General features: G+C 41.4%; 1 protein-coding gene across 1 annotated transcript in view; it reads left to right on the top strand.

Moving 5' to 3' along the window:
* LOC149440410 (cytosolic phospholipase A2 zeta-like) overlaps positions 1–16,644 on the top strand; it is a 62,716-nt gene that overhangs the window by 8,431 nt on the left and 37,641 nt on the right. Inside the window, exons 3-6 of the mRNA XM_089658686.1 lie at positions 4,262–4,398; positions 8,767–8,895; positions 12,400–12,440; positions 16,375–16,417. Of these exons, the coding sequence (XP_089514812.1) occupies positions 4,262–4,398; positions 8,767–8,895; positions 12,400–12,440; positions 16,375–16,417 (350 nt within the window). The remainder of the gene's footprint in view (positions 1–4,261; positions 4,399–8,766; positions 8,896–12,399; positions 12,441–16,374; positions 16,418–16,644) is intronic.

Genomic DNA, 16,644 nt, shown 5'->3' with positions numbered 1-16,644 from the left:
CATTTTACTTCTGCATACAGTGTATGGCTCATCTCAAAGCTGGGGAACTGCCATAATGTTGCTGTCACATGAACATGGCTCCGCCTGATCCCGGTCATTGACAAGTGCGGACACACGTGAATGATACCCCTACATGTGCAGGACTGGTAGGTCCACACCCACAAGGGACCTAGAAGACAAGCACTTCTGGAAGTATCAGTTTTAATATGGACTACAATAGAAAATGTCTGAGGATCGGAGCAGTATTTAGCTGTGCAGGCAGAGGCAAAGTGTTTAACTTAATTTGCCTTTTTATTATTATTGTACAGGATTTATATAGCGCCAACAGTTTGCTCAGCGCTTTACAATATAATGGGAGACAATACAGCAACAATACAGTTCAATACAAGAGGGTTAGGAGGGCCCTGCTCCTTGGAGCTTACAATCTAAGAGGCTTCAAGTTGTAGACAGGGTTTCATTAGTAACAGACTTTATACATTTACACTTGTGCTTTCTATAGGTTCCTGGATCCTTAAAACTGAATTCCAGGGATGGTATATTTTGCATGCTTACATTGGACCAGCTTGGCCCAATGTAAGTATGCATATGTAATACCTGACTGACCATTGTGGAAGCTGTAAAAAAAAACCTGTAGAAGCCCAAGCTACGTTACTGATGGCCACAATTATCAGGGTGCCAAGCACAGCCATCATTCAGAGAACACTGTGGGATAGATTTACTAAAGCTGGAGTGTGCAAAATCTGGTGCAGCACTGCATAGAAACCAATCAGCTTCCAGGTTTTATTGCCAAAGCTTAATCGAACAAGCTGAAGTTAGAATTTGATTAGCTACAATGCACAGCTTCACCAGATTTTGCACTCTCCAATTTTTTTTTTTATAACTGAAGCACTCTCCAATTTTAGTGAAGCAACCCCTTTATGATGTTCTCGATGAATGCAAAGTGTTTTCTGATTGGATTAGGTGGAGATTGTGACATCACCACCCCTCAGTTCTACCTTGTCCAATCAGAGAATGCTTTGGATCCATCACCCAGAAGATCACGGTCATCACATCGGTGATTTACAGTTTCCACAGTGGCTGATCAGGTATAATATATGCATACAAACTGACCTGATTTAAGTATGCAAAATATATCATCCATGGAGTTCAGCTTTAAAATCATATGTACATTGTCATACTTGGATACTATAAATTAGTTTACTGCAGTAATTGCCAAGGAAACAGCAATGTCACAGGGCAAAGGTTTTAAATGTATTTACTTAGTGAAATTGTACATATTTACAGAAGACCAATATATACATATCTCAAAGGCTAGGCATATAATTGTACTGACTTTTATTAAATTGACTTTTAACCATAATTTCTTTCATACTCCACTATAACAGAAGCAGTATTAGTAATTGTACTCCCTCAGAATACTTCAAGTCACATTCCACATCCTGGGACTTAGCTGATAACAGAAATCCAATCCTAGGAAAGAATGTCTCTATTCTCCTGCTCATGGGTGGAGGTGTGCTGTGAAGCCATGCACACCTCTATTACATACATACAGCAGTGGTTATTCTTTTTTCCTTTGCTCCAATGCAATGTTGTTTTAGGCTGCACGCACACTGGACTTTTTAATAACGCTGGTAATGTTAGCTGTGTAAAGTCACGTTAAAAACGTGAGGTTTTCAGCGTTTTTAGATTTTTTTTTTTTTTTTTTTAATTAGCGTTTTGCCACTTTTTTTGCATTTTTTTTGTGTTTTTAGCATTTTTTTTACAGAAAAAAATATTTTTTTTTGGTAAACCAATGTCCAAAATCATCGGTTTGCCACGTTTTGCTGCGTTTTTCAGCGTTAGAGCGTTTTTACAGTTGAAAAACTCTAGAAACCCACTAGTCCTGGGTTTTGTTTTCCAGCCAAAAAACGCCCCTGCCAAATAATCGTTAATTCCAGTCTCTGTGCATGGATACATAGGATAACATACTGGGGGGTTTACTGGCTGTAGAAAAAAATGTCAAAAGCCAAAAACAGCCGCTGTAAAACTGTCCAGTCTGCATGAGGACGGTTGCAAACTCATGTTTGCAAAGGATAGGCTGAGTAATGATGAAGGTAGTGTACCTACACATGAAGATTACCTACATAGATCACTTAGATTGTTTGTTTGTTTTTCTGCCATCAGCAAGCATATTAGCCACAGCCTACTTTTACAGCTAAAAGTTACCTGCCGGGACATTGAGTAGGATGGAGCATGCGATCATTCATAATAGGGTACAATATGGGTGGTCAGTACCCACCAGGGTAACTTACTCACATCTGGCAAATAGGATGCCTAAATTTTTTCAGATTTATGACCAGCTTTATGCACAGTGGTGGACCCAGACTACGGAAGACCTCTATTACAAATGAGATTTATATACAAGCCACTTTGGCCTTACCGAAAGCATGTCAAACCTCTCCTTAGCAGGATATAAATGTCTTCCAAAATTTGCATTATGGTTATAAGTCATTCTTAACTACTGCCTTTGCCGTATCCAACTCCTCCTTTCATCTTAAAGCGGAAGCTCACCCAAAAGAGGAATTTCTGCTTGAAGTCCTCCTCCGCCTTCCTCTACCAAAATTGGCACATCATTTTTTGGAAGGGGAAGCAGGTACCTATTTTTGACTTCCGCTCAGATTGTTGTTGGTCAGATGTTCACTAGCAATCATTAGAGCAGGAATTTTCTTCCATTAACCTTCCTGACAAACCTGCATCCCTATCTCAGAATGCTTCTGCAATAGAGTTGTATTCAGTATATAAGCAAAATTATACAAAAATCCAAGTATGTCATGTTACATCTAGTATAATCAGGGCTGCTGTTAGACAACACAGGGCCCCATACAGCCAACCTGGCAGGGTCCTCCCCTCCAAAAATAACATAGTTTACTATGCTTCAGTTCTGAATGTACACAGTGAGTGATTGGTACCGATCACTCATTGTGTTCAGGAAAGGAAGGGGCTGGTAAATGTGACGTATTTGCCGGACATGTCCCCCACTTTCCATCCTGAAAGATCTTATTGTGTGCTTGCAGCTGCTGAAAAGAGTGGAGGGATGCACTGTGGGGGTGGGGGCACACAGGGGAGCCTGGGCAGCAGGAGGAAACATATGGTGCACAGGGAGGGTGGTGGGTGCGGTGGGGGCAATTACTGGAACCCACCCCCTGTATGGCTCTCTTTGCAATAGCTAAAGGCCAGTGGGAGGGAGAGGAGAAGAAGCCAACTTTCAGCTGCTGCAGAGAGAGCCATACAGGGGATCGGTTCCAGTAAGTACCCCCCTCCCACCATAACGATCACCCTCCCTGCCCACATCCAGTTCACCCAGCTGCCTGGGCCCCCTTGCTGGCCTGGGCCCCGTACAGGACTGGTGGTACCCCCATATCCACAGCCCTGAGTATAATACAGCAGCTTTATTGGTTCCACTGTTAATTCCAATCTATACATAATCAGTCTGCATATGCAGTAAAGCATGCTGCTTATACTCACTGTGGAACATAAGGGGTTAATCCTCCACATTGTGTAAAAGGGATGTTTGATCCTGTCTTCTCTGATCCTTCCCTTCTTCTACTATGCCCAGTCCATCCGCTGATAGAACAGTGCCTTGGGGGCCAGCTGCACATGCTCAGTTTGGTGTGTATTGCTAGAGTTTTTTATTTTTCCCTTGGGAGAGTGCATGTGATCAGAACAGGGCCAATCAGCGCTGTCCAGACAGAGGGTCGAGAGTTATGCAGCCTCATAGGACAATCAGGGGAGAATGAAAACTCCTCCTTCAAGCTTTAACCAGTGCTCTGCTGGACACTGATAGAAGCCACAAAACTGCTCTAACTGCTGATTAGAAAAGGTATTTAACAGTTTATATTTACTAAAATAATTGCATTTCCGTGTTCTGTGTACTGTGGGAGACCAGATATAGTGGATGCAGGGTCCTGGGTTTAGTAACACTTTAAGCCTGAGGCTAAACCAGCAATTACATTTTGTACTATTTAGAGATTTAACTACATTTGAATTAATCAAACATTTTTGAAAATTTACATGGATCCAGTTATCTACAGTAATGCACATTCAATGAATTTTGTGATACTAAAGATAAACATTTTTACTACAAAGTTATGGAAGACTTCACATATCAGATGTTACCCTGTATGCTGCCATCCTCTGACTGCCCTAGCAGACTCCAGTAGAGTAGATTTATTGATAGAATATTAGATCTGTTATTGAATATTTCCTTGTTATCTCTCTTCAGTGTCAGCTGCAGATTGCTATGTTCAGTTACAACTTCCCACTGCATCTCCTGTTCCTTCTCGAACAAAGGTTGTGTACAATTCCAGTGACCCCGAATGGCATGAGACCTTCCACTATCATATTCAAGGAGCAATAAAGGTGAGAGCTATTGAAATGAAATTCCACCTGACATTAACAAATTGAAGGAGAGAAGCAGAAAATTGTCAGCCGAACAGCAGCTGCATCCATTTAGATGCAGCTGCTGTTCAAGTATTTTGGGTCCTGCCCACACTGGCTGTCAGAATACAATAGCTGGAATTGCAGATTTGTCTATCCGTGTTGTATAGCAATGAATCGATCTATCAGTGTATGACCAACTTTAGTTAGTTACACAGAAAATCTTGCTTGGTTTCCTGATGAAGGAAAGGGAAACTATCTTTATTGTTACAGGGGAATGAAACCTGAAAGAAGCTATAAAGTAAAATTAAAATGAAAACATTTATGAAAAAGTTTTCTCAATTTACCTAACATCTCTGTAATCCAATACATAAAGATTTTACGCACCAGTAGATCTGATTTCTTGAAGAAATATCCTGTCTTCTTGCATTGCCAATCACAGTCATCTGCCCAAGGAAATGGCTATTAGAAACTTCTTAGTACTGGCATCAGCGCTGTATTTTCCACAAGGCAAACAAGGCCTATGCCTAGGGCAGCATTTTTCAGGGGGGCAGCATTGCCCCTCAGAAGAAGGGATGGAAGAAGGGACACACGCAGCATGGGGACCTGGTGGGTTCTGAGAGAGGCTACGGTTTCATGACGGTGTATGCACAGTCTGTCCAGCAGAATGTCACAGGCGCCTGTATTCTGTGGCTATGAAGGTGCATTGATGTTTTAAAACCTATGAGTATTTTTTTTATATTTTCCATGGTTTGAGTGGTTTGATTAATGGATGAGCCGACAGTGCAAAATTAAAGGACAAGTAGGGCCAAAAACTCGCTTGGCTCTACCTCTCCTGTAGGTCACAGGAGTGTATTTCGCTCTGCACTCAGCAGACAGCAGGCTAACGTCCACCTGACATCGGTGGATGTCACTCAGCCAGTCCAGACTCTGGAGAGATTCCCACTTTAATGTGTGTGCGTGCCGCTGAGAGCCTGAGCAAGCTGTTCCCACCCCCTCTACAGCCCGATGCTCCAGTGAGTGCTAGAGGGGCAAAGCAGAGAGCCAGTGACTAACCGTCGCCTCTCTTTGTTCACTGAATACAGAGAACTGAACAATCGGCTGTCTTTGATCGCTCAGTTCTTGGTGTAGAGATGGGAGAGGACATTGGATCAATGCTGCATCCACCTAGGTGAGAATGTATGTTTGTTTACTTCTCTTTTAGTGCCTTAGGGGACTTCAACTGTTTTTTTTTACCTCCTATAGCTTAGAGGTCCAACACTCTAACTACTATTCTCAGAGAAAGAGTTGGAAAAGACACATTATTCCCTTGTGGGCTGTAGCGTTTTTAAGACTTTCTATAATTAAGGGGTCCAACAGTTCAGGTGAGCGCACTTCTTTCACCATTGTGGGGCCTTTTGTGGCATGTGCAAAAAAATATAATTCCATATTGCACGGAGATAAACACGGGGTGGACTAGTATTTAATTTTTATATGCTGTGTGGACTTTTTTCACATAAAGGACATTTTGTTTACTTACATGTGGATGTTTGAACTTATATATTTTATTTATTTATTACAGAAACTTATATAGCGCTATCAATTTACACAGTGCTTTATATATACATTGGACATTCACATCTGTCCCTGCCCTTGAGGAGCGTACAATCTAAGGTCCATAACTCACATTCACACATACTAGGGACAAGTTAGACAGTATCTGATTAACCAGTTCCGCGCCGCTCTATAGCAGAAATACTGCTACAGGGCGTCACGGGTGCACAAAATCACGTATGTATATAAGTGAATTTGCAGTTCCAGGTAGAGGGCGCGCCGCCATTCGTGGCCTCAGCTGTCAGTCACCGGGTCCCGGACAGTGATTACTAGCTGGCACCCAGTGATCACTGAGTATCTCTGACGGGGGAGAGGCCTGTGTATAAACAACCGAGATCTCTCCCCTGTCAGCTCCTGCACACTGCTTTGTATGGCTCTACATAGCAGTGTGCTTACAGTGAAACGCACACAGTTAACCCTTTGATCACCCCACATGTTAACCCCTTCCTGCTCAGCGCCATTAGTACAGTGTCAGTACTTTTTATTAGCACTGATCACTGTATTGGTGTCACTGGGGATGTCAGTGACACCAAGTCAGTTCCCCTTATTGTCACACTATATTGCTATAGTTCGCTGATCGCCGCCATTACTAGTGAAAAAAAGAAATCACAAAAAAAAAATGTTCCAGTATCTATACCATCATTTGTAGAAGCCATGACTTTCACGTAAACCAATTAATTTACACATACTGGGATTTTTTTTTTTAGCAAAGACATGTAGCAGAATACATTTTGGCCTAAATTTATGACAAAATTTGAATTTTTAAATTTTTTTACTGGATATGTTTCATAGCAAAAAGTCAAAAATATTGTGTTTTTTTTTTTTCTCAAAATTGTCAGTCTTTTTTTGTTTATAATGCAAAAAAAAAAAAACACAGGGATGATCAAATACCACCAAAAGAAAGCTCGATTTGGATGCAGCATTGCATGACCGCTCAATTGTCAGTTAAAGTTACGCATATCGCAAAAAATGGCCTGGTCAGGAAGGGGGGTAAATCCTCTGGAGGTCAAGTGGTTAAACTACCAGCATGTCTTTGGAGTGTTGGAGGAGATCAGATTTGTATATTTTTCAGTGATATATATTTATATAAGGGGGATAATGTTGGCATATCATTATTTATGGTTTTGCTCATGGTAATTATTTATATGGTGATTTTTAGCATTTTGCAGTTTTGAGTTGGCTATTAGCTCTGCACTCTTATTTTATTTGGATAGGTACACTTATTTTGCGTGGGAGATGCACTGCGCAAAATGTGTTCGATTCAGTCAGCCCGGTGCTACACCCATTTAATTTCACAGCCCCAGATAAGTTGGGCTACCTAATTTTTGTAAGGCCTGAACTTTAAAACTGACTACTGACTAGGCCAGCAAACTGTGAGAGAACTGTGAGTCCCAACAGTGACAAGCATGTGCTGTGCAGGCCAGGGAAGGCAAGCTGTGACAAGCTAGGCTTCTGTGAACATTTATGAAATGGTAGTAAAAAGAAGCGCCAACAATTCAAAAAATAAAATCAAGCTGCAATCCTAACCAAAAAAAGGTACGTATTATGAATAATAAAGGAGTGCGCTAAATAATACCACAAATCAAAATAAATTCACGAATAAACACAAAATGTCCATAATAATAATAATAAAGTCCAACCACCATCCAAAGTGATAATCAAATCTGAAATCTTGTATAAATCAGAAAAACACCGTGCACAAATCCACCACCAAATGAAATTAATGAACTCACCAGAGCTATATGCTGATCAAATTACCTGATTTGATATATTTTATAATATGCTGTATATGTGTAGTTATACTCAATTTATTTGCAGAGATTTTTATTGTATTAGAATGCCGTTTATCGATTGAGTATAACAGTTAAGGAATCTGCAGAGATCGAGCGGTATTGTGTCCTCAGAATGCCGGTTTTGATTGGTTACAGCTGGTCTGTAATGCAGATTGAGTGTGTGTTATATTGTGGGAGTAGACGTCTGACATCCATTCCGCCCCTTGAAGACGTCGAGTGATGAAACGCGTAAGGCGTGGCCTAATGGATGTGACGTCAGGATGTTCCTCTGGACTGGCGGCTGTGAGATCGTGGTGTGCGAGGTTCGCCCCTGCCTTTCACAGTGGATATCTCAGAGGCTGTTCAGTGCTGGTGTCGGCATAGACACCGTTTTTGTGAGTGCATACTTGATGTGGTAATAAAGTATTTATGGTTTTAAACATACTACACCATTCTATTCCTTTTGATTCCCCGAGCATTACCAATACTTATGGAGAATATGATGACCACTTGCTATAAGGCTGTTCCATATGTGTTGATTGGCTGATTGCAGTTTGTTGTCCCATGTTTCGGATATACCTGCAGATCATCGTTCCCAGAGCAATTGCTATTATGCTGATTTCTAATTTGATCAGCAAATAGCTCTGGTGAGTTCATTCATTTCATTTGGTGGTGGATTTGTGCACAGTGTTTTTCTGATTTATACAAGATTGCAGATTTGATTATCACTTTGGATGGTGGTTGGACATTATTATTATTATTATTATTATTGACATTTTGTGTTCATGAATTTATTTTGATTTGTGGTATTATTTAGCGCACTCCTTTTATTATTCATAATATTCTGTGAAAATTTATTTCCATTAATAATCAGGATACATGCATTTTCCATCATGGAATGTTAATATTGTTTCTATTTTCATTACTGCAATCATCAAATACATTTTTGCATTGTAGAGCATTTCTGTTTTTGTTTGATTTGCAGAACATACTGGAACTGACTCTATATGATCGTGATGTCGTGATGGACGATAAACTTTCTTCCATTGTGTTTGATGTAGGAAACATTAAGCCTGGACAAAGCAAAAAAGAAGTTTTTAAACTCAATCCTAAGGTTTGAACATACTTTGTATCATTACCCACAGAAGCCGTCATTATTTAGACCGATAATCATGAAGAACCTCCTAATTATAAATTATTTCTATCTATGTCTTTAAAGTATATTTGTGGTTTTGCCAATGCAGGCAACCAGACTCACCAGCAGCGTTCACTGACCTTTGCTCCCTACTGCTTGGGTGTGTATATTTATTACATGCTGGTACTTAGGTGTGCGCAGCCTATTGCACCTCAAATCTCAAACGTGTGTGTGTGTGTGTGTGTGTGTGTGTGTGTGTGTGTGTATGTATCTATGTGTATGTATCTATGTGTGTGTGTATATGTATGTATCTATGTGTGTGTATGTATATATGTGTGTGTATGTATGTATATGTATATGTATGTGTGTATATGTATATGTATGTGTGTGTGTATATGTATATATATGTATATGTATATATATATATATATATATATATATATATATATATATATATATATATATATATATTAGTCTGCACCAGGGATGGACTGACCATTCAAGCACTAGGGCTCTGCCCGGGGTCAGTAGGGGGCCCCATGAGATGCCCCTGGTACCTTTCATTGGCTTTTTCATAGGCTTTTTTGGGTGTGGGCGAGAACACAGGGGCCCCATGATCCCTTATTGCCCGGGGGCCCATTGAGTTGTCAGTCCGCCCCTGGCCTGCACACACCCGATGTGGCCTTTTCTGCTCAGCTCACATGTGACACCCCACCAGAAGAAGGCAAACTGAGTGCAGTCTCTGAGGCCCATCCTGCCCAGTCAAACTTAACTGCAGTACTAGTAGAAAGCAAGGAGTAAGCAGGTTCAACCTTGATGTTTGTGCAGTCCTTCATGAGAGCCAGGAGTGCCTGAAACTGCTGGGTGAGGAAATTCGTCCCAAAAATGTCCACGTTATCTGGGATACTTGGCGACAATGAGTGATTAGGGTGTGCCCAGGCACACCTGGCATACCCTGTGCGCACGCCTATGTACTGGTACATTAAAGAGAAGTAATATTTCAGCGTGCTCCTTTCTCTATTGCTAGGATCTACCTTGTACCTATACCCCTGTGTAGTACCCTAAGCTACGGCCCTTGAGGAGAATTTGATCTGTTTAGAGACATACTGTATATGATGCACTCACTGTCCTCCAGTGCTATGTGAGAATGCCAAGCCTTCTCCGTAAGATCATACCATGCCACTCTAGTGGAGCAGGAACTGACTATCAATGCAGTAGGTAAGCATAGTGATCCAGGCCTAAACTGTCACAAAGTAGTCATATTATACAATGGTAAGGGGTAGTGTGGATGCGTTTATACACTGCTGGGGGGAGTTATATCATGTAATATATTAAAATATATAACTCATCAGCATTGTATAATATTGACTTTCCCAGTAGAGTATAATATATTGGATGCTAAAGCGTATTATACAGTGTTAGGGGGTAGTATTATTCAATGCTGAAAGGTTGCATTTTATAATAATGAAGTATGATATAAATATTGTGGTAATATTATGGTGCTGCTAACGTTATACAATTCTGCGAGGCTCCACAAGAGGTTTCAGAAGCTTACGATATGCTACATCAAGCAGGGAAGAGAGCCCTGAGGGTTATATACATAGTTACTGTAAATAGTTGGTAAGGTTGATTAAAGACACTAGTCCATCCAGTTCAACCTGACTTTGTGTGTGCAAGTGTGTCTGTCGCTATGTCACTACCATTTTAAATATCCCTGTAAATTGTGTTTAAAGATATTTTGAATTCATCTACACTCCCCACTGACACCACCAAATGTGGAAGGGAGTTCTACATCCTTCCTGCTCTGACAGTAAAAAAACCCAGCAGTTTTAGATTGAACCTCTTCTTGACCGGCTTTATTGTGTGGCCACATGTCTTCCTTAGAGAATTTGGACTAAATAGCAGAGATGCACCAATATTTGATTGGCAAGTAAGAGTACCATTACTTTCTGTCAAGAACTCGCCGATACCGTGTATTGATACTTTGAGGTGCAATTTGCATCAATGTATGGACGCAAATTGCACCACAAAGAATAGCATGCAATTTGAATAGGAATGTGGTGCGATTCCTGTCCAAATCACATGTGGTTTCCCCACTGCTCCTGTGAACCCAGTCTTCTCATAACCTGAGTTCACACAGGAGCAGGGCAGGAAACCTCCCTGCACTGATCCCTTGCTGTCACGGAAGGAAAAGATGGTGATTTGAAATCCCCACTACTTTCTCTCCTCTCAGTGCGGGAATGACAGTATGGGCTAGATGGCTTTTGATTGGTCAGCTTGGTCATGGTGCTGAATAATCAGAAGCCATCCAGTTCGTACTGTCATCCCCACACGGAGAGGAGGGAAAGCTGTGGGGATTTCAGATCCCCAGACCTGTGAAGTGGCTTTCTCTTCTCTCAGTGCAGGGATGACCGTACAGGCTAGACGGCTTATGATTGGTCAGCATCAGCACTGGCACCTTGACAGTTCTGACCAATCAAAAGCCATCTAGCCTGTACTGTCATCCCTGCATTGAGTGGAGAGAAAGCACTGTGGTTTTTAAATCCATAGCTTTTCCTTCTGTGACAGCATGGGATTGGTGCAGGAAGGTTTCCCTATGACAAGCCTGGGTTCACACAGGAGCAGTGGGGAAACCGCATGCAATCTGGACAATAAACGCCTTCAAATTGCTTGCTTTTCATTGAGGTGAATTTCATTGATTTCACCCACACATTTTGTACTGGCGCAAATCGCACTGCAAAGTATCGGTTTCGGGTATCTGGAGCATTTTCACGAATAGGAGTACTCATGAAAATACACAGTATCGGCACTGATACCGGTATCAGTAGTGGTGTATTCCTACTAAATAGTTTTCTTCCAATGTGACAGCCACCATTTAGAGATTTGTGTATTGCAATCATATCCCCTCTTAAGCGTCTCTTCTCTAAGCTGAATACATTTAATTTTTATAGTCTTTCCTCATAACTGAGGTCCTCCAGCCCCCTTTGTTGTCCTTCTCTGGACTCGCTCAAGGATATCCTTCTTGAGGATTGGTGACCAAAAAAATGGACTGCATACTCAAGATGTGGCCGAAACAGTGATTTGTAGTGTTAGTTTTTTAGCTTTATTTTGAGTAATGCATGATTTTTAACGCATGATAATAGTCTGCTTGCGTTGCTTATTTCAGTTTTTCATGCTGTTGCTGAGTCTGTGATCCACAAGGACCCCCAGATCCTTTTCTATTTTCATTCCTCCCAGAGGTTCTCCCCTAGCGAGTAATTTGCATGCATATTTTTAGCTCCCAAGTGCATTACTTTACATTTTTCAATAATAAGCCTTATCTGCCATATAGCTGCTCACCCCTCTATTTTTTTAGAGGCCTTCTTGTAAAGTTGCTGTATCCTGTTGTGAAGTTATGGCACTGCTTAGATTTATATCAGCAAATATGAACATTTATATACATTACAAGTTTCATGATTGTCACATTTTTGTTTGCTTACGTAGGACAAGGGAGTGTTGGAGGTCGAGTTCCACCTTGAAGAAAGGTAAAAAAAACAATAGTTTGCTTTGAAAAAGTGTGTACACCCAATAAGGGGCAGACTGACAACTCATGGGGCCCCGGGCAATAGGGGATCATAGGGCTCCAGTGTCCTTGCCCAAACTCAAAAAAGCCTATGAAAAAGGTACCAGGGGCATCCCATGGGGCCCCCTACTGACCCTGGGCCCTCGGGCAGTGCCCTAGTTTTCAAATGGTCAGTCCGCCCCTGCACCCAATCAGTAGAAACTGGTATATAAACTGTAATACACTGTAATTTCAAAAACTGTATATATTACTTTACCTGTACCATTAGAAAAGTTGCCCTATAAAGTATAGCCCATTTGTTAAAATACTTACCATCCTCCCTGCTTCTGTGATTTTCTTTGACAATGAATTTTATTGTAGACAGCACAACAACAAAGAAACAGTCAAAAGCAAGCTCATTGACACAAAAAAATAAGGTGTACAATTCTGGTGATGGAGGACATAACAAATGCACTGAAGTATTAACACAGAGAGAAACGGAGTCCATAAACACAATCTATAAAAGGATGGAATGAAACCTTATAAATTGCGTTAACAGTGAACAAGTAGTGACCAATGAGCTAGTAGGCAAATGCAAAGGATAGTCACCAAAGTCGCATACAGATGATAGGAAAGGCTGAGCATGGAGTCTCACTGGACTCACATTGGAGCTCTACACCAAGGACTCTCGAGAAAGTCCGACGGGTGTATAAAACATTACAGACATGGTTCTTTAGGGGTATCACAATCGGTGCATGTAACATGAAAACTGACTAAAACAAAAGGAAGAAAGAGAAGGGAGAATCAAGAATAGTAAAGATAGAGAAAGAGCTCCAGGGGATCGCACCAGGAGAGTCTTATATCGACAGGAGGGTCTGATCAAATCTAGACGGTTGAGCCACATCAATCCAGGGACGACAGATCTGCAGAAACTTAGTGTGGGTGTCCAATAGCATAGCCGTTATCCGATTTTAGTGCTTCTGTGATTTTAACTGTGTGGCTTGACTGACAAGAAAACATCCTGCCCAATTCCTTTTCCTACTATGTACGCATGCCATGTCTCAGTTGATCTGTATTCCACTGGATGGGTGGAGGTCACCATGGCTTTGGTTCATCCTTACGAATGAACAGAACTGGAGTGCATGTGTGCAGTAGTAGGAGGACACAGCCAGGATGGGTCGCATAATAAAAATCATTGTTATAAATTGACAGTGCGTTGTTACTGTCTCTCAATTTTGTGAATGTGTTGTCACCCTTCACACTGGTTTATGATGCAGGTTGAAAAAGTCTGTGCTGCACTTCCCCTTTAAATTTTAAATCTAATATAAACAACTTAATCCATTCTCCTATGCCTCCCCTTGGGATTTTAATGTAGCCAGGATTATATACCACACCATTAATTTTATGTAAAATGAACAGAAACAACTTTATTTGTACAAAACCACATTAAAACATATCACATCATAAATATACATTAATTCTGGCATAGAATCAACTTTGATGTTAAACATACTGGCACCTCCTGTGGTACTGGCAGGTTAACATTAGAATTTCTCCGTTACTAAATCCTGCTGTGTAGGCCCCAATGCATTTTGATGGCTTCAGTCAAAAACCTAGTACTCTATCTTTGATGCCACTTTCCATTATAGCTGTTCAGGTGAGCCTATTTGATGTTCCTTGTGACCCTGGACCCAATATACTGTAAGTTTATATATTAGGAATTGATTGGAACCATCTCATCTACTTTACTGACTACAAGACTTTTTTATTATAATGTATGAATAAGCTTTGCCTTCATAAACTTTGTTCCTCCATTCTTGGTGATGGATTATCTGTGTGTCCCAAAGATTATGCTCCTGATTTGATGGTTGACCATAAGTCCAGAGTAAATACACTAGTTTTCAAAGGAAGCGCTGCTTCATGTTCATTGTGACATCATTCTTTCCACCCCTTACTTTTGCCTTCTGAAGAAGATTTTTGACTGAGCAATCGAAATGCATTGGGTTCTACACGGAAGGATTTACTAATGGAGAAATTCTAATGTTAACATGCCCCCCTGAGAAATGGGCTGTAAGAGATTAGCATTTCTGATATTTAATAAAGGATGGAAAAATATGGTTTATTATACACAGTGCTTAAGCAAAACAAGGGTGGCGATTTATAACAAAGACTGGATAATGCTATCCATTCCCCGCTGTACTCCACTCAGCTACAGACCCTGTGCCCCGGCCCACATTTTGCTTCACGTCAATAAAATGCGGGCTGCAGTGTGGAGCTGGTGGTGCCCTATGGATCTCTCCCTTAACACCGCAGAGAGAGCTCCATGATTGGAGGAGAGATGTTCATCTGATTTTGACAGGTCACATATCCAGTGTTTTTTTTTTTTTTTTTTTTTTTTTTTTTTTTTTTTTGCAACAGTATCACTGCTTTATTGTCAGCACCTGTGGTAGTGAGCTGTTTTAATCCACAACTTGTGGTTCCCCAGGGTGCAGAGTCGAAGCCCCAGCCTGCTTGTTCACCAGGGCCCCTGATGGTGGGGATGGACTTGCAGCAGGCTGGGACCAGGTCGCGGCCCCCAGGTACATCCAGCTGAGGTAGAAGAGACCACTAGCGGGAGCAGGGTACAACAGGAGAAGACACAGGGAATCCAGTAGGCAAGCCGAGGTCAGGACAGGCAGAAAATAAGCAAAGTCAGGAACGAAGCCAGGGTCGGTACACAGACAATATAGGATTCACAGTAGAAACACAAGGGAGCTCCAACAACAAGACGTTGCTCAGGCAAAGTGGGCTAGACTGAGCATGTCTTATATAGACAAGCAAACTAGGAGGCGGGCCAGGAAGTGATGGAAGGGAAGGAAATAAAACCAAGGGGATAGCAGACGATGTCCACAGGTGAGCATAGACAAACACATATGTGAAGGAGTCAGGAACAGCAAGGAGGTAAGAATAAGCAAACAAGAGGTTGCAGGCTAACTTATAACATTTATAGCCACATGTCTATATGTATCAAGATCAATAACACAACAATCCGTCCCTCCCCTCATGCCAGGGTACTAGGTGTAATCCTGGACTCCCATCTGTCCTTTCAGCCCCAGATCCAATTGCTCTCCAAATCTTGTAGACTTCACCTCCGCAACATCTCCAAGATACGCCCATTCCTAACCTCGGAAACCACTAAGCAACTTATTCACTCCCTTGTTATTTCTCACCTTGACTATTGTAACTCCCTCCTCATTGGCCTACCTCATCTCAGGCTATACCCTCTTCAGTCAATCATGAATGCTGCTGGCAGACTCATCCACCTTACTAATCGTTCTGTATCAGCCACCCCTCTCTGCCAATCCCTCCACTGGCTTCCCATTGCCCAATGGATAAAATTCAAAACATTAACAATAACTTATAAAGCCATTTATAACTCTGCCCCAAATTTCAACACCAATCTTGTCTCCAAATATCACCCAAACTGTACTCTCCGCTCCCTTGTCTCCTCCTCCCATGCTCATCTCCAGGACTTCTCCAGAGCTTCCCCCATCCTCTGGAACTTTCTACCCTGATCTATCAGACTATCTCCTACTCTGCTCATTTTTAGGCGATCTCTGAAAACCTATCTCTTCAGGGAAGCGTATCCTGCCCTCAGCTAATAATGGAATCCTCTACTCTCCCTACCAGCCTATCCCCCACAGTTACTAACTTTTGTACCACTATCCCCTCCCTCCTAGATTGTAAGCTCCAAGGAGCAGGGCCCTCCTAACCCTCTTGTATTGAACTGTATTGTTGCTGTATTGTCTCCCTATATTGTAAAGCGCTGAGCAAACTATTGGCGCCATATAAATCCTGTATAATAATAATGTTGCACTTTATGTAAAGTAAGTTGCTTTGCTTTGTCACTAATGTTCTCTATGTCCTTTTCCAAACAGCCAGGAACCACCAGCTGAAATCATCACCAATGGTGTTTTAGTGGTGAGTCTGATTATTTCACATTCAGTATATGTATGTGTATATGTAGTGACTGAATAAATTGTTCCATATTAAGTAGGAGACAGTATTGTATACTGTACATATAGTGGCTAGATGAAGTGATCCCTTATGGCTATTTAAAGCTGTCAAAACAGGCAATCACCACTAAAAATAAGAATTCCTAGAAAACTGATCCGCACATTTAGGGGCAGCTTAAAGGAAAAGTACAG

This window comes from Staurois parvus, unplaced genomic scaffold, assembly GCF_062004578.1.
Source record: "Staurois parvus isolate SC_StPar_1 unplaced genomic scaffold, SC_StPar_1.0 ptg001089l, whole genome shotgun sequence".
Lineage (NCBI taxonomy): Eukaryota > Metazoa > Chordata > Amphibia > Anura > Ranidae > Staurois > Staurois parvus.
This window is presented reverse-complemented; position numbering and strand designations above follow the sequence as displayed.